Source organism: Lampetra planeri, chromosome 58, assembly GCF_965212315.1.
Source record: "Lampetra planeri chromosome 58, kcLamPlan1.2.h2, whole genome shotgun sequence".
In the NCBI taxonomy this organism is placed as follows: Eukaryota; Metazoa; Chordata; class Hyperoartia; order Petromyzontiformes; family Petromyzontidae; genus Lampetra; species Lampetra planeri.
Genome location: NC_136164.1, coordinates 5,067,537 through 5,085,917, shown reverse-complemented (window position 1 = coordinate 5,085,917; position 18,381 = coordinate 5,067,537). Strand labels below are relative to the sequence as shown.

The following is an 18,381-nucleotide window of genomic DNA, read 5'->3' as shown; positions in this document are numbered from 1 at the left end:
TCAGTACTTCCAGCTCCCGACCGGGGCCCTCGGAGTGCGGTCCGTGGCGCCAGCCGCCTTCCAGTACTCGAGGACGTCCAGCAGGTCGCCCAGCTCGTTGTGGCGCACGAGGTGCACCTTGTGCTGCAGGGCGCGGCCCGCGGGGATCGCGGGGCCCCGAGGCGCCGCGGCTCCAGCGCGGCCGCCGCCGCCCGAGAGACGGCGCCACAGGCCCCGCGCGTGCCACGCCAGCGAGTGGCGAGCCGACGGCGCCGTCCTCCTCCCGCCGCCGCCGCCGCGGGCCGCGGGGCTGCCCTCATCCAGCAGTAGAGCCTCGCACACGGGCAGCAGCGGCGGTCGGTCCTGCCCGTGCGAGCAGGTGGCGCGGGGCGGCTGGGCGGCTCCCGCGGGGCCCAGGAGGGGGGCGCAGGCGGGGGAATCGTCGTCTTGCCGGGGCCCCGTCGTATCCGCGTCCGGCCCCCCCGCCGCGCCTCCGCCTCCGGCCCCGGTGGCGCCGAAGGGCGAGTCGGCACGCAGGGCGTCGATGCAGCTGTTGATGATGGAGTTGACGCGGTCGACCTCGCGCGCGATGGTGGAGATCTCCGGCGCGCCCACGCCCTGCGCCACCTCCAGGTACGAGGCCGAGCCGCCCCCCTCGCCCGGCGCCGCCTTCGCCTTGGGCCGCTCGCGCCCGGCGCCGACGGGGGAGAAGCCGTCGCCGGGCTCCTCGAGCCCCGCGCCCCCCACGTCCCCGTCTCCGGGTCCGGGACCTCTCGTCGCGGGGGGGTCCCGGAGCCCAGGGTCTCGTGTCCCGGGGTCGCGTGGCGCGGGGTCCCACCGCGTGGAGACGCCGCGCAGGTCGCGGCTGTCCGCGCGGCGCCGCTTCCTGCGCCCGCGAACCATCGAGCGGCAGCAGCAGAAGCAGGAGGCGGCGGCGAGGAGCGCGGCGAGGGCGCAGGCGGCCGCGACCAGCGCCAGCGGGGGGGCGCCGGAGGCGCCGGCAGCGCCGGCGCCGTCGTCCCTGCCGCCCGCGGTGGTGAAGGAGACGCAGCTGTGGTTGGTGCGGCGCGCGCCGTGCGTCACCGACACCACGCAGTAGGTGTAGTGGCGCGCGGGCGCCAGCCGCTCGTCCGTCACGTCCTCGCGCTGGTACCGCAGGGCGCACACGTCCCACCCGGGCGAGGCCGCGCCCGCCGCGTAGCGCACCAGCATGTACATGCGGCCGAAGGGCCGCGGCAGCACTACGCGCAGCGTCGCGCTGCTGCGGCCGTGGCGCATCAGCCGCAGCGTCGGCCCTTCCTCGGCGCGCTCGTCCCCCGCCGACGGGGCTCCCCCCACCGGAGTCCCCGCCGGAGCTCCCGCCGAGGTTTTGCCAGGGGGGGGGTTCCCCGCCGGGCCCCCGCCGCCGTCCGCCGGTCCCCAGCCCGAGCCGAACGAGGCGGCTTCGCCCTCTTGGCGCCGTCGTGAGTCGCCGCTGCCGTTTGCGCCGCCGCCGCCGCCGGCGCCTCCGTCGGCGTCGCCGCCGGTGCCGCCGACCCCTTCCCCCTGCTCCCCCGGCACGCAGCTCTCCGCGAGCCGAGCCGCCGCCCCGCCGCCCGGCCGAAAGATGGGGCGGCCCCTCGCCTCGTGCGGCGTGGCGCACTGCATGCGCTCCCACACCGAGCCGGGCTCCTCCGTGGGGTAGCGCGCGGCCAGCCAGCCGGCGAGCGGCAGCAGCGCGCACGAGCAGTGGAACGGGTTGCCCTGCAGGTCGAGCGCGGCGAGGCCCCGGGGCCCGTCGATCGCCGACGGCTCCAGCGCCGACAGCCGGTTGGCGGCGAGGTCGAGCGACAGGAGCGTGCCGGTGCCGCGCAGCGCGTGCGGCGCCACGCTCTTGATGGCGTTCGCCTGCGCGGGGGGTGTGGGGGGCGGGGGAGGAAGAGAGAGAGAGCCGGTGGTTCCGTTGGGAGTTTAGCGCGGGGCGATCTGCACGAGCGCCACCCGACCCACCCGTTACAGACGGACGGGTGCACGAACGGACCGAGAGAATGCCAGGGGTGGCCGCCGTGATAATTATCACGGCGGTGCTCGAAGATCCTTGGACGTGAGAACAGGTCGAAGGTGCAGCCCTGAAATTACCGGCTCGTTCGAACGCTGCCGGTACAGCAGAGTGTGTGGACTAATCTCCATCTGTTCCATCTCACTTCTCCGTGGGTGGACGTCGAAGAGAAGCCATACCCTGGCTCTGCCAGGAGAAGGCGGCACAGCAAGTGAACTAGTCTCCATCCGTTCCATATGTTAGAAGGGATAGCGCGTTTCCCCCTCGCGCAAGCTGTTGGTTTTCCTCCTCCCGCTTGTAGAACAAACTCAACTCGTCATTAACTGGCTGACGACATGCGGCAGAACTCTCCACACCCCTGCTGGACATCTATGAAAAAGAGCTTCATAGCTCATCGGATTTCTCCAGGATAAATGAAGATTTTGATTCTGAGAGAGTGCTACAAACTCGATGGCGTGGCTCAGACTCGAAATCTTTAGACTGCAGCAGGAATCCGATAAGCTAGAAAGCTCTTTACTCACAGATCTCCAGTAAGGGGCACGGGGTCGGAACGTTACAATGACAAACACAATACAAAAACACGATTGGAGTGCAACTTATTGTTTTTCATCTTACCAGGTAAAGCCCATTGAGCTATTAACTTATTTTTCAGAAGCGACCTCACTATCACAAATGATAGCTCAACGAAGTGGCTTTTCATCACGTGATAGATAAGCACAGTGTGAAAAAAGGTCTACGTAACAAAAAGACATACGTGGAAATGTGTAGCAGCAGGCAAATAACTCTAGACGCACATTGATTCTAAAATGTGGAGGGAAAACACCGGAGGACCCGGAGAAAAATCCACGCGACCACGGAGAGAGAGAGACACGCAAACTCCAAATATACAGCAGGCGTCAGGTTCGGGATCAAACCCACGACCTCCTGTATACCAGGCGAGGTAGTTAACATCTCACCATGGAGAGACACGCAAACTTCAAATATACAGCAGGCATCGTCAGGATTGGGATCGAACCCACGACCTCCTGTAAATCAGGCGAGGTAGTTAACATCTCACCACGGAGAGAGAGAGAGACACGCAAACTCCAAATATACAGCAGCAGGCGTCAGGATTGGGATCGAACCCACTCCCTCCTGTATACCAGGCGAGGTAGTTAACATCTCACCACGGAGAGAGAGAGAGACACGCAAACTCCAAACATACAACAGGCATCGTCAGGGTCGGGATCGAACCCACGATGGACGGACGCGGCGATGAGGTCGCGGCCGCGTGTGCGCCGCTTGCTGACCTGCAGGTACAGCTCGCGCAGACGGGGCAGCCCGGAGAAGGTGAGCGCCGTGACGAGCGCCAGCCGGTTGTTGCCCAGGCGTAGCACCAGCAGCTGCGACTGAGCCGAGAAGGCGGAGTCCTCGATGCGTCCGATGTGGTTGCGCGACAGGTCCAGGTAGCGCAGCTCAGTGTAACGCGCCAGCGACTCGCGGCTCACCTGGTGCAATCGGTTCGTTTTTGTTTGTTATTAAGGCCCCCACTGGGCTACGTACAGTGAGGGAAAAAATTTAACCGGTAAAAACAAAGTTTTTCACTATAAATCCTTTATATGCTTGGCGGCTAGAGTCCTCTCGTCCTCTGGCTTGAGATGGCTGCCACCTATGGGTCAGATGATTGCCTGCCACCATTAAGCAATTGGTAATTAAATATAATTTTTTTTTTCCTTAAAAGTGTAAAGTTTTGGAAAAAAATTTTCACGAAAATAAATTGTCACGCACAACGAGTCTGTGTGCAAAATGTCAGCTCGATTGGATCACGTGAAGTGGGTTAAAAAACGACCAAAAGATTTGCACGGTCGAAAGCGCGCAAGCAAGCAAGCAAGTGAACTTAATATAAAGGATTTAAAAAGTATTTGATCCCTTGCTGATTTTGTACGTTTGCCCACTGACAAAAAAATGATCAGTCTATAATTTTAATGGTAGGTTTATTTGAACAGCGAGAGACAGAATAACAATAAAAAAAATCCAGAAAAACGCATGTCAAAAATGTTATAAATGGATTTGCATTTTAATGAGGGAAATAAGTATTTGACCCCCTCTCAATCAGAAAGATTTCTGGCTCCCAGGTGACTTTTATACAGGTGTAATGCGGGCGTAAGCGACCTTCCGGAGGTGACGTCACGGGGGGTGGAGTCATGTGACGTGGGGGTAAGGTTCGGGGCTTTAAGCGGGTAAACCGGAAGGGGAAGGCAGTCGGGGTGTGAGCGGAAAAGAGTGAGGCCACGCGGGCAAGTGTGGAGAGGGGGGGCGCCGACGGCGATCGGGAGCCAACCCCGAAGATAAGAGGAAGCTGCGGAGTGGTGTGCAGCTGGGGAGGAGACAGCCAGGAGGGCTGCGTGTTAGAGGCAGCGGTGTGGCTGCCAGGAGGAGCTGCGGAGAGAGAGAGAGAGGGGGCTGCTTGTTAGAGGCAGCGGTGTGGCTGCCAGGAGGAGCTGCGGAGAGAGAGAGAGAGAGCAAGAAGCTGTGAGAGCTGCGGAGGGAGAAGAGCAGCAGAGAGTACAGCCAAGGGGGGCTGTGTGAGAGAAACAGCAGCGGAGCTGCTGTTGTGGATCGGGCCGACATTGGAGTCAGCACCGTGGAGAAGCTACAGAGTAAAGACAGCCGTGTGGGTGTACAGCACGAACCGAATAATAAAGGACACTGAGCCAGACATCGTGGTCCAGTCGTTTATTACACTGGTGTCGGAAGTGCAACGGCATGTCGAAACAAGTGAGGAAGAAAGTTAATCCGGCGCCTGCATCGGCTTCTTCGTCCGACGACGACGAACTCCCTCCAACCACGGATCCTGTTGGGGTGGTGGAGGAGAGCCAGGCTGAGGCGACCACGGGAACGGGAGTGGAGGATGTTGGCGCGGTGGCGGGTCCGTCGACATCATCAGACACGGATCAACGATGGCAAGCGATGGCGGTACAACTGGAGGCACTTAAGGACGTCCTGGCGCATCTATGCCATCTCGTCGCGCCAGGGACGATGGATGATGCAAGTGGTGCTCCGCGGGCCGCCACGTTGCCTGTCCTGCCGCCGCCATTGCCCACGCGGCAAGAGGCCGCCATTTTGCGCGCTCCGTGGCGCCAAACCGCCATCTTGGCCACGCCGCGGGCCGACGCCATTTTGAATTTGCCATCACAACCACCACCATTGGAAGACGGCGGGAAGAGGAGTCGGAGTCGCCACCTTACAACGGTTAAAGAATTTTCCGTCGGTGGGGACTGGAGCGCGTTCGCCTGCCGCTTCTTGGCGGCGGTACGCACAGCAAGATGGACCGATGCGGAGGCTTTGGAGGTGTTGCCGACTCTCCTGGACGACGAATCTGTCCGATTCTTCCGTTCCATAGCGACCGATAAGAAGGCAACTTTACGTGGTGTTTTTCAAGAAATGGCCGATGCTTATGAGCCACCAGATGATGCGCATCGGCGATTCGCTCAACGACAACGAGCACCAGAGGAGTCGCCCGTGGCGTTCAGGGGTGCGGTGCTGGAGCTGGCCATGGCAGCTTATCCTGAGACGCCACAGGACCTGCTTGAGCCTCTCATATTAGGGAAAATGTTGGAGCTGTCTCGGGATCTAGGGATCCCCATGCCTGTGTGTGGGCATGAGAAGCTAACTTCCCGGATGGCTGCTAAGTGTCTCGATGCGCAATTCAACCTCCGTCGCTGGAAACAAGTGACGGCGTGGACGGGGGGGCCCGTCAAAGATGGGGATGCGCTGGGATGGAACCCTGCGCAGGCCGTCTATGTTCCGGATGACCGGGGCCCTCAACAACTGACGGCCGCCTCCGCTCCATGGACGGGACGCGGCGGGCCGAGACCGCGCGCGGTGCTACCAGAACGGGGCCGTCAGGAGGCGAGGCCTGCGCTTCGGCGCAACGAGGCCGAATGTTTCCGCTGCGGGCGTAGGGGCCACTACGCCAGAGACTGCTGGGCCCGCTTCCCGGCTCCGCCGCAGCAGGAGGCCTCGGCACCGGTCAAGTCGGCTAAAGATCCTCCGAAACAGGCATGTCGGCACGCACCAGACACTCGGCAAGGCTTTCCACCTCACCCACCACCTGTGTTGCGCGATCCTATTGTTGTTGTTAAAGAAAGGCCATCGACGGGGCCTTGTCATTCAGTTACGCAGTGGCGCAAATTGGCACGGAGAGTTGTCGCGGCCGCTACGGGTTCGTCCACTGTACCGGGGTCCATACAAGGTGTGGACGTGCGCATTTTGGTCGACTCGGGGGCGTCTGCGACTATTATATCGGATGTCATTTTCCATCTGTTGGGCATTCCGTCGGGGGCTGTGCGTCCGGTTTATGGGTCGTGCGTCGCTGCGAACGGGGGGTAGCATGGGCATCGTGGGTCAGGTGGATGCTAAGATATCTATTGGGGATGTGTCGGCCTCGGGTGTTGTGTTGATATCCAGATCTTTGGCGGTTCCTTGTTTGTTAGGCACCGATTTTTTGGCTAAGATGCCCATTTTGATCAAAATCAATGAGAATTGTATTGAACTGCCGGGGGGCCGTCAAATCTCGTTTCTGCCGTCGCCCTGGGGGCGACCTGCTTCGGCCGTACAAGTGCAGGCGCTGTCCGTCGCATCTGTGGACATCCCACCTGGTACACAGATGCTTATACCCTTGCGGTATCGGAAGCCCCTGCCTGATCGGCTAGGGGCAGTAGGGGTCTTGTTGTCACCGTCCGCCACGATAACAACCGGGTTGGCGTTAGTGGGGGCACAGACCATCGTCCGGCCGGATCAATTACCGTTTTTACAGGTGCTTAATGCGGGGGGAGAAAACGTCCGTGTCCCGGCCGGTACGGTTGTGGCACATGCCACTACGGCGTTTGCGACCCATGATTGTCCACATAGCCGGGGAGTTGTTGCTGGGGTTTCCGAGCCAAGGAGTTCGGATGATCGTTGGGTTGCTCAATTATGTGACGAAAATTCTTCCCTGTCCATGGAGCAACGTGGTGCGCTGCGTAAATTGTTGTTGACATATTCCGATGTGTTCAGCTCCGATGATTTGGATTTGGGCCGCACTTCCTTGCTTTACCATCACATTGAGACGGGCGATGCTGCCCCTATTCGATTAAATTCGCATCGGATGAGTCCTGCGGAGCGAGAACACGTACGGGGGGCAGTGGAAGACATGTTGGCTGCGGACATTATATCGCCATCTAACAGCCCATGGGGCGCTCCAGTCGTCTTGGTTAAGAAGAAGGATGGCAAATTGCGATTTTGTGTTGATTTCCGCAAATTGAATAAGATATCGGTGGCAGATGCGTACCCTCTGCCGCGTATGGATGACTCCCTCGACGCATTGTCGGGGGCTAAGTTCTTTTCCACACTGGACCTCTCTTCGGGATTTTGGCAGCTTCCCCTTGACGAGTCCTCACGGGAGAAAACCGCATTCCGTACGCCTCAGGGGTTATTTCAATTCAACTGTCTCCCGATGGGATTGAATGCGGCCCCTGCTACATTTCAAAGATTGATGGAGCTCGTTTTGACGGGGTTGCAGTGGGAGACATGTCTTATATATTTGGACGATATCATTGTCTTCAGCCGCACATTCGATGAACATTTGACGCGGCTGGAGACAGTGTTTACGAGGATGCGTTCTGCCAAATTGAAATTCAAACCAAAGAAATGTCACCTACTGCAACGGTCCGTCCGCTATTTGGGGCACATTGTGAGCGCTGAGGGAGTGTCCACGGATCCGGAAAAGACGGCGTGCGTCCGGGATTGGCCGACTCCGGCCACCGTGGGGGATGTTCGGCGGTTTTTGGGATTTGCCTCGTATTACCGAAGATTCGTGCCGGGTTTTGCGACGATTGCGAGGCCTTTGCATCTCCTTACGGGTAAAGGACGGAAGTTTGTTTGGGGACAGCCGGAGGAGGCGGCCTTTCGGAGTCTGCGTGATCTATTGGCCACGGCCCCAACATTGGATTATCCCGATTTCGATCACCCATTCATTCTTGATACGGACGCGAGTGACACAGGTATTGGGGCGGTGTTATCACAGTCTAAAGGGGGTGTAGAGCGTGTCGTGGCGTATGGTAGCCGAGTCTTGTCTCCTGCGGAAACCCGCTACTGTGTCACTCGCAGAGAACTATTGGCGGTTGTTTTTTTCCTACGGCAATTTCGACCATACCTCTACGGTCGTTCTTTTATTGTGCGTACGGATCATGCGGCCTTGCAATATGCCCTTAAAATTGACCAGCCATCCGGACAGTTGGCACGTTGGTTGGACACGCTACAGGAATTTTCCTTCCAAATTCAACATCGGAAGGGTGTGCGCCATGCGAACGCTGACGCACTTTCCAGATTACCGCGGCGCGGCCCTTGTAAATGTGAGTCGGGGACGCATAGGTGTTCGCCGATTCCAAACCCCCCTCAGCCGCTCACGCTGGCCGTCGAGAAGTCGGACACTCCGATGGAACCGGGACCGGCTGACGGGGTTTTGAATCTGCCGCGGTCTGTCTGGATCCGGGAACAGATGATGGATGAGTCATTGGTGTCCTTGCGGAAGCGGTCTGCTAAGGACAATGGGAGTCCGAGTACGGCTGTGGGGCCGCAAACCGCTCTCCGAGATGGTCTGCTTATGTGGCGGGAGGGGTTCCAGGAACGTTGGCGCCTGGTGGTACCAACGTCCTTGCGGTTCGAGTTGATTAGAACCCTCCATTGTGACACTCTCTTACATTTAGGGGTGCAGAAGACCTTGTTGACGTTGCAACGTCATTATTTTTGGCACGGCATGGCGACAGATGTCGTAGGGCACGTGCGCGCGTGCCCTGCGTGTGCACAACGTAAGCCGCCGAAACATCCTTACGTGCCGCCTCTCCAGTCGATTCAGGTGTCTCGAGTCAATGAATTGGTGGCACTGGACATATTGGGACCTTTTCCACCATCGGCGAGGGGTAATAAATATTTGCTGGTAGGGGTTGAGTACCTCTCCCGTTGGCCGATGGCCTGGCCGTTGCCCGATCAGTCGGCCGCGGCCATTACCGACGCCTTTTTGTTTGGGTATATTATGGATAAGGGGGCGCCTGAGAGACTCCTCACGGACCAGGGCAGGAATTTCTCTTCTAAATTATTGGCGGAAGTGTGCGCGGGCCTTGGGACTAAGAAAGTACGGACATCCCCATACCATCCGCAGACGGATGGTATGGTTGAACGGCTGAACAGGACATTGTCTGCCATGCTTTGCCATACCGTGAGTGAACAACAATCAGATTGGGATCTGCACATCCCCGGGGTGCTTTCGGCGTACAGGATGACGCCTCATGCGGCTACAGGATATTCGCCGTTTTACCTTATGTATGGTCGGGAAAACGTGCCGCCGGTGGATGTGCAATTGGGAACTGGGGTGAAGGGACCTCGGAAACCACTTCCTGAATACATCCAGGACACGGTTCGCCGAGTCACGGAGGCGCGGGAGAATGCCCGCGTGGCTACGGCCAAAGCCCAGGCCCGGAACGAGCGATATGCGCGACGGTCTGAGGGGGAGTGCCCTTGGAAGGTTGGGGACCTAGCCTGGCTTCATTGTCCACAGGTACGTCCGGGGACCTCGCCGAAATTGCACAAACCCTGGCATGGTCCCGTACGCCTCATTGCGGTTCCCAACCCACAGACAGCACGCGTCCAGATTGGGTCTCGTCGCTGGGTTGTGCATACGTCGCGCTTGAAACCATATGTTGCTCCCTTACATGATGCGTCATCCCCCAATATTGCCTTGCCGGGGTCTGTTGCTGCTGACTCTCCCCTGCCTGCGTCCATTGATCTCGCTAGAGCGCCTGTCGTACCTGTTCCAGACAGGCCGGCCGTGACATTGCGGGGGACGAGGGGCCCTGCTCGGAGGACGCCTGCCAGGTCTGCGGGACCTTCGAGCCCTGCAGCCCTTCCGACCCAGCTGCGGGCACGGTCACAGGACAAGCCCAAGACTAACTCTTTAGAGACACGGGACGGCGGTGGACTTCCAGCTGCGACAGGGGGATTACCCCCTGTCGTTCCTCGACTTTCATCGCGTTCCCGTTCTGCGAGTGGGCCGCCGACCGTCCGGGACGGGCCGGCGACCCGCACACGTTCCAAATCGCTTACGTTTCGTTGATTGTTGCTGTCTTGTTATTTTTTTCTTACAGTTGTATTTATTGCATGCTTTTGTACGATCGTTGATGTTGATTGCGTTGTTGTTGTTCTTGCTGTTACATTATATGCTTAGTGTCCTTTAGGGGGGGAAGCTCGGTTCGCCGCATTACGATTTGCTATTGGTCAGCCGAGGTCGGCTGGGATTTTTCTACGGGGGAGGGTGGTGTAATGCGGGCGTAAGCGACCTTCCGGAGGTGACGTCACGGGGGGTGGAGTCATGTGACGTGGGGGTAAGGTTCGGGGCTTTAAGCGGGTAAACCGGAAGGGGAAGGCAGTCGGGGTGTGAGCGGAAAAGAGTGAGGCCACGCGGGCAAGTGTGGAGAGGGGGGGCGCCGACGGCGATCGGGAGCCAACCCCGAAGATAAGAGGAAGCTGCGGAGTGGTGTGCAGCTGGGGAGGAGACAGCCAGGAGGGCTGCGTGTTAGAGGCAGCGGTGTGGCTGCCAGGAGGAGCTGCGGAGAGAGAGAGAGAGGGGGCTGCTTGTTAGAGGCAGCGGTGTGGCTGCCAGGAGGAGCTGCGGAGAGAGAGAGAGAGAGCAAGAAGCTGTGAGAGCTGCGGAGGGAGAAGAGCAGCAGAGAGTACAGCCAAGGGGGGCTGTGTGAGAGAAACAGCAGCGGAGCTGCTGTTGTGGATCGGGCCGACATTGGAGTCAGCACCGTGGAGAAGCTACAGAGTAAAGACAGCCGTGTGGGTGTACAGCACGAACCGAATAATAAAGGACACTGAGCCAGACATCGTGGTCCAGTCGTTTATTACACAGGTAACGAGCTGAGATTAGGAGCACACTCTTAAAGTGCTCCAGAAAAACATGCGTTTTGTTGTTGTTATTCTGTCTCTCACCATTAAAATAATAGACTGATCATTTCTTTGTCAGTAGGCAAACTTACAAAATCAGCAGGGGATCAAATACTTTTTTCCCTCACTGTAGCTCTATTCATGAAGAGGACCTGGTCATCACAAATGATAGCCCAACGAAGTGGCTCATTGCGTGGAAATGTATAGCAGCTGAATAACTCGAAACCAGGGGTCGGCAAACCAAAAGAACAATTAGACATTCTAGAAGTTTTCGTGACTGCAAGGATCTTTGGTTCTTTCGGTAAAGTCACGTAGGTAGAATTTTTTAAATAAAAATACAAATAAGAATAAAATAAATTATAAAAATAAAAAATATAAATGACTAAATTAAATCACGACGTTTCGATTGCAACACAAGCAATCATCATCAGTTCTAGCTGTGACTTCCACACCTGATGATGATTGCTTGTAATGCAATCGAAACGTCGTGATTTAATTTAGTTATTTATCATTTTTAAATTTTATTCTTAATTTATTTTTTATTTTATTCTCAATTTTTTTATTCTTATTTTTTCACCTACGTGACTTGACCGATAGAACCAAAGAGTAACAATTAGACATTTTTGTCCGAATTCGGTATTTAAAAAAACGCAATATTTAAAGAGCCTCGATGCACGCGGTGAATACGAGACGGCTGTTCCTGAATAAATTACTTTCCCGAAGCAGTCCCTGAAAGAGCCACACGCGGTACCCCGAGCAGCAGGTTGCCGACCCCCGCTCTAAGCGCGTGGTGACATCGCATCTAAAATGTGGAGAGAAGAAAACCGGAGGACCTGGAGACTCCAAATGTACAGCGTCGTGGTCGGCATCGAACCCACGACCTTTTGTATAGCAGGTGATTCATTTTCTTGGTTCTTTCGGTAAAGTCACGTAGAAGGGAAGTAATAAAGTAATAAAAATTAAACATAATAAAATAATTCTCACGACGTTTCGGCCATAACGCAAGCAGCCGTCCTCAGGTGCACCAATGATTATCACATGAGGACGGCTGCTTGCGTTGTGGCCGAAACGTCGTGAGAATTATTTTATTATGCTTTATTTTTATTATATTATTACTTCCCTTCTACGTGACTTTACCGAAAGAACCAAGAAGATGAATCCCTGCACCCACGAAAGCTTAAAATCGAAATATAGCAGGTGAGTTACCATCTCGCCATTGTGGGGCCCCCATCGCAATGGTCCATCCGTGTAGCCCTTAACAGGTTGTGCTGTTAGCGAGCACCAGTGATTATCACAAAGACAAAGATCCCCCGTATAGCCTTAACAGATTGTTGGGGCAAGTGCTGTTAGCGAGCACCAGTGATTATCACAAGGATAAAGATCCCCCGTATAGCCTTAACAGACTGTTGGGGCAAGTGCTGTTAGCGAGCACCTGTGATTATCACAAAGACAAAGATCCCCCGTATAGCCTTAACAGACTGTTGGGGCAAGTGCTGTTAGCAAGCATCTGTTATTATCACAAGGATAAAGATCCCCCGTATAGCCTTAACAGACTGTTGGGGCAAGTGCTGTTAGCGAGCACCTGTGATTATCACAAAGACAAAGATCCCCCGTATAGCCTTAATAGACTGTTGGGGCAAGTGCTGTTAGCGAGCACCAGTGATTATCACAAGGATAAAGATCCCCCGTATAGCCTTAACAGACTGTTGGGGCAAGTGCTGTTAGCGAGGTCAAGACGAGGTCAAGACAAGGTCAAGACGAGGTCAAGACCAGGTCACCTCGTCAATGAAGAGGTCATCTCGTCGTCATCTCCACCACACGGTCACCTCGTCGTCATCCCTCGGCGATCTTGACGAGGTCAAGACGAGGTCAAGACCAGGTCAAGACGAGGTCACCTCGTCAAGGAAGAGGTCACCTTGTCATCAACTCGTCACCACCTCGCCGCCACCCTCTCGGCGACCTTTGACGGGGTCAAGGCGAGGTCACAAGGTCACCTCGTCACAAGATCACCTCGGCAATGACGCCGCCACCCCGCCGTCACCTCGCCGTAACCGACCTTTGACGGGGTCAAGGCGAGAGGTCACAAGGTCACCTCGTCGTCCCCACCTCTCTCTATTGGCCGCCTCACCTCGGCGATCTTGTTGCGGTTGAGGCGAAGGTCGGACACGGTGCGGTTGAGGTCCCGCGGCACGGAGTCGAAGGCCGGGATGTTCTGGCTGCAGATGGCCTGCGCCAACAGCCCACGCTCATCCTCCACGGTCCAGCAGTCGCCCGCCGCTCGCCCCGGGAGCATCGCCACGATCACCGCCACCGGCAGAAGTAGCGATGATGGCCGTGAGGTGCGCATTGCTGTCCTGCTGCTCAATGCCGAGCGATGAAATGCACGTGCGCGCGTGTGCGTGTGGCTTCAATGTGCACCTAGTCTGGCACGGGCGCAGCGATGACGTCACCGTCACTTAGTGGCGAATGGCTGGGTATTGTATAAAGGTGTCAGTTTTTGTACCAGTTGAAACGTCACCGTCACTTAGTGGCGAATGGCTGGATATTGTATAAAGGTGTCAGTTTTTGTAGCAGTTGAAAGGGTAAAAACCTATTACTATTGGTGTAGTGTTGAACTTCTTTCGCGCCGTACGTAGCCAACCGTGCTAATTCGAGTGTAGCATAGTGTATAGTCGTGTAGTGTGTTGTGTAGTAGTGTCCTGTAGTTTAGTGTGTAGTGTACAATGGTTTGTATTCCTGTACGTTGAACTTCTTTCGCACCGTACGTAGCCAAACCGTGCTCATCGGAGGCGCGTGCGTGTTTGTGTGATGCTCTGACAGCACTTGCCCCTGGCAGTCTGTTAAGGCTATCCGGGGGATCTTTGCCTCGATGTTCGTGCGCCCGGGAAGCGGTGGCGCAGTGGTCAGCGCCTCGCTGCACCACCAACCCCGGCGGCGTTCCCCTAGGTCAACTCAGCCTTAAAAACATTAAAAAAAGAGGACCCGGTGCGGTGTGTAAAAACATCAGCACTGGGGAGACAAAGGCGGCCCGGCGTGGTGTTGTTGGCTTCTCAGCCAATCGTGTGCCTTGCCGGCCTTCATAGGTGCTGCTACTCACTAACGGCACTTGACCCAGAAAGTCGCTTAAAGGCTATACGGGGGGTCTTTGTCTTTGTGATGTGTGTTGTAGTGACGTGTGTGTGTGTCATAGTGATAGTGCTGTGTGTGTCACAGTGCTAGTGATGTGTGTTACAGTGCTAGTGTTGTCTTGCTCTGTGTGTTACAGTGCTAGTGATGTGTCACAATGTTAGTGTTGTCTGTGTGTCACAGTGCTAGTGATGTGTGTTACAGTGCTCATGTTGTCTTTCTCTGTGTTCCAGTGCTAGTGCTGTGTGTTCCAGTGCTAGTGGTGTGTGTTACAGTGCTAGTGATGTGTGTCACAGTGCTAGTGTTGTATTTATCTGTGTGTCACAGTGCTGGTGCTGTGTTACAGTGCTAGTGTTCTCTGTGTGTCACAGTGCTAGTGTTGTATTTATCTGTGTGTCACAGTGCTAGTGATGTGTGTCACAGTGCTAGTGATGTGTGTCACAGTGCTAGTGATGTGTGTCACAGTGCTAGTGATGTGTGTTACAGTGCTAGTGTTCTCTGTGTGTTACAGTGCTAGTGCTGTGTGTTACAATGTTAGTGTTGTCTGTGTGTCACAGTGCTAGTGATGTGTGTCACAGTGCTAGTGTTGTATTTATCTGTGTGTTACAGTGCTAGTGTTCTCTGTGTGTCACAGTGCTCGTGGTCTGTGTCACAGCCCTCGTGATTCCCGTGTTGCGGTCTCCAGCCGCTCCGCTTATAATCCCTAATTCCTGCTGCACACGTACACACACACACGTGAACATGTTACACACATATACATCAATCAATATTCATACGGGCGTTAAGCAATAGGCATTTAACACGCACACTCACGTGTCGAATACATGCCACGGGGAGGGCGTTCAGTTGAACATATCAATGGAGCAAGGCTCCCGATGCAAAATGTAATCCATCAAATAGCACGAGCTTACATCACAATTGACATGGGTCACCGTACGAATATTCACGTGTACGCACCGATGTCCCAGTTATAATCTTCAGCAACAGACTGTCGGAGCAAGTGTCACCAGCGGAAAACCAAGTACACAGACGAAGATCCCCTCTGTATTCTACATTTGAAGCTTTCGTGACTGTAAGGATTCATATATACTCTTAGGTTTTTTTCGGTAAAGTCACGTAGATAAAAAAAGATTTGTTATTTTATTTCTATTGTTATTTCTATTATTTTTTTTATTATTTTATCATTTATTTTTTTCCTACGTGACTTTACCGAAGAAACCTAAGAGTATGAGCATTCCCTCGATAGGCTTTTTAACAGAATGTTGTGGCAAGTGCCTTTAGCGAGCAGCACCTATAAAGGTCGGCCACGGCTCACGAGGGGGGTGGGTGGGCAACACCACGCCCGGCCGCCTTTGTCTCCCTAGTGGGGATGATTACACACCGCACTAGGAATTCATTCGAGGCTGAGTCGACCTAGGGGAGGCCCCATAGCCAGGTTCAGATAATCGTCACCGGTGTTGACCGTGAGCGTGAATCGAACTCGGGTCGCCGGGTTCCTAGCGCAGCGTAGCGCTAAACGCTTACACTACACGTACATACAAAGACAAAGCTCCCCCGTGTAGCCTTCACAGGCTGTTGGGGCAAGTGCTGTTAGCGAGCACCTATAAAGGCCGGCACGGCACACGAGGAGGTGGGTGGCCAGCACCACGCCCGGTCGCCTTTACACACCGCACTAGGGACTCATTTGAGGCTGAGTCGACCTAGGAGAGACCCATGACCGCTTTACACTACATGTACACTCGATAACATGTACACACAGGTTTACCAGTATATACACACACACGTTTACCAAGATACACACACGTTTACCAACACGTGCACACACGTGCACACACGTGCACACACACGTGCACACACACGCACACTTGCACACACACGTACACACACACGTGCACACGCGTGCACACACGCGCACGCACACGTGAACACACACGAACACGTGCACACACACGCACACGTACACACACGTGCACACACACGTGCACACACACGTGAACACACACGTACACACACACACGCACGAACACGTGCACACACACGCACACACACGTACACACACGCGTACACACGCGTGCACACGGGCACGCACACGTGAATACACACGAACACGCACACACGCACGAACACGTGCACGCACACGTGCACACACGTACACACACACACGTACACACGTGCACACACGCGCGCGCACACGTCAACACACACGAGACGCTGGTCACGTACGAAAGGAAGGTGGCTGGAGGAGATGGAGGAGTGCGAGAGATATGGGGGGATGAGAGGTGCGGAGAGAGATGGATGGGGATGAGAGAGGGGAAGGGTTGGGGGGGGGATGGAGGGGGAGGGGGCTTGGAAAAAGAAGAGGGCGGGTGAGGGGGGAGAAGGAGGCAGAGATTGAGCAGGAAAGTGAGGGCGGGCGGGAGGGAAGGAGCGTGCATTGAGAATGCACGAGAAAAATGGGAAAAGGGACGAGGAGGGAAAGAGTGAATGGAGGAGGGAGGGGTTAGAGGGGGGGGGGGTTAGAGGGGGGGTTAGAGGGGGGGAGGGGGGAGGGAGGGATGAGAGGGGAGGAGGGGTGAGGTGGCGATGGGGAGATGGAGGGATATGGGCAGCAGCAGCAGGCGTAATCCCTGGGAATCCCATCACTGTCCGTGTCGAGCCTCGTGTCCCTCAAGCCAAACCACGCGGGGACTGCCCCCACCCTCTCCCCCCACAGCCCCCCCCCTACAGCCCCCCCCCCCTACTTACCACACAGGGGAGATGGGAAAACAGAGAGGGGTAGAGACAGAGCGGCAGGAGAGACGGAGGGATGGGGAGAGGGATGGGGAGAGGGATGGGGAGAGGGATGGGGAGAGGGATGGGGAGAGGGATGGGGAGTGGGATGGGGATGGGGAGTGGGATGGGGATGGGGAGAGGGATGGGGAGAGGGATGGGGAGAGGGATGGGGAGTGGGATGGGGATGGGGAGTGGGATGGGGATGGGGAGAGGGATGGGGAGAGGGATGGGGGGAGGGATGGAGGGAGGGATGGGGGGAGGGATGGAGGGAGGGATGGGGATGGGGAGAGGGATGGGGGGAGGGATGGGGGGAGGGATGGAGGGAGGGATGGGGAGAGGGATGGGGAGTGGGATGGGGATGGGGAGTGGGATGGGGATGGGGGGAGGGATGGAGGGAGGGATGGGGGGAGGGATGGAGGGAGGGATGGGGATGGGGAGAGGGATGGAGGATGGGATGGGGAGAGGGATGGGGAGATGGGGGGAGGGATGGGGGGAGGGATGGGGGAGGGAGGGGGGAAGCGGGATGGAGAGGAGGAGAGACAAAGGTGGACGTGGAGGGAGCCAGGAGGCGAGGGGGGGGGGAGTTGGGTAACAGGGAGGTGATGGAGAGAGAGAGGAGGGGCAGGCGGAGAGAGGGATTTGCGGGATGAGGATTGAGAGAGAGACACACAAGGAGAGAGCGTGACAGCGTGACAGCGAGACGGAGTGGGGGGGGGGTAGAGTGGAGGGGGGAGGTAAGTGTGACGCGAGGGAGTATTAGTCCTGGGCGGAGCGTGAGAGGGATGGAGATGAGACGGGGGAAGAGGGAGAGACCTGGATCGTGAAGAGACAGCAGCAGGAGGAGGATGAGAGAGAGGAGAGGGGGGGGGGTGTGGATGGAGGCTGGGGGATGCGGGCTGTGGAAACTCCGCTTCACCTGCTTGTGGGGGGCCCCGCGAGGCTCAGGCTCCTCGTCTGCGAGTCGCGTGGAGCCGTCCCCGCACCTCCTCCATCATTGTCGTCGTCGTAGTCGTCTCCTCCGGCTTGCCCTCCTCCTCCTCATCCCGGGATAACGAGCCGTGACGTCACCGCTCTGCACGTCGCGCTCACGTGACGAGCGGCGCGACACATCGCACCTCCACACATCGCAGCGCATTACATCATCACACATCATCACACTACATCATCATCACCATCATCACACATCATCATCACAACATCATCACTTATCATCATCACAACATCATCACACTACATCATCACTTATCATCATCACAACATCATCACACTACATCATCACCATCATCATCACAACATCACCATCATCACACATCATCATCACCATCATCATCACACATCATCACCATCACACATCATCACCATCATCATCACCATCATCATCACATTACATCATCATCACATTACATCATCATCATCACACATCATCATCATCACACATCATCACACTACATCATCATCACACATCATCATCATCACATTACCACCATCAACACACTACATTA

At 56.2% G+C, this 18,381-nt stretch overlaps 1 protein-coding gene across 1 annotated transcript; it reads right to left on the bottom strand.

The window, feature by feature from the left end:
* On the bottom strand, positions 1-18,020 carry LOC144736018 (uncharacterized). The gene is made up of 4 exons (XM_078618649.1): positions 17,796-18,020; positions 13,110-14,820; positions 3,307-3,504; positions 1-1,866 (listed from the first exon to the last, which is right to left on the bottom strand). Exons 2-4 carry the CDS (start codon positions 13,326-13,328, stop codon positions 1-3), a joined length of 2,283 nt encoding a protein of 760 aa, XP_078474775.1. The 5' UTR covers positions 13,329-14,820; positions 17,796-18,020.
* Positions 18,021-18,381: the final 361 nt, after the last annotated feature.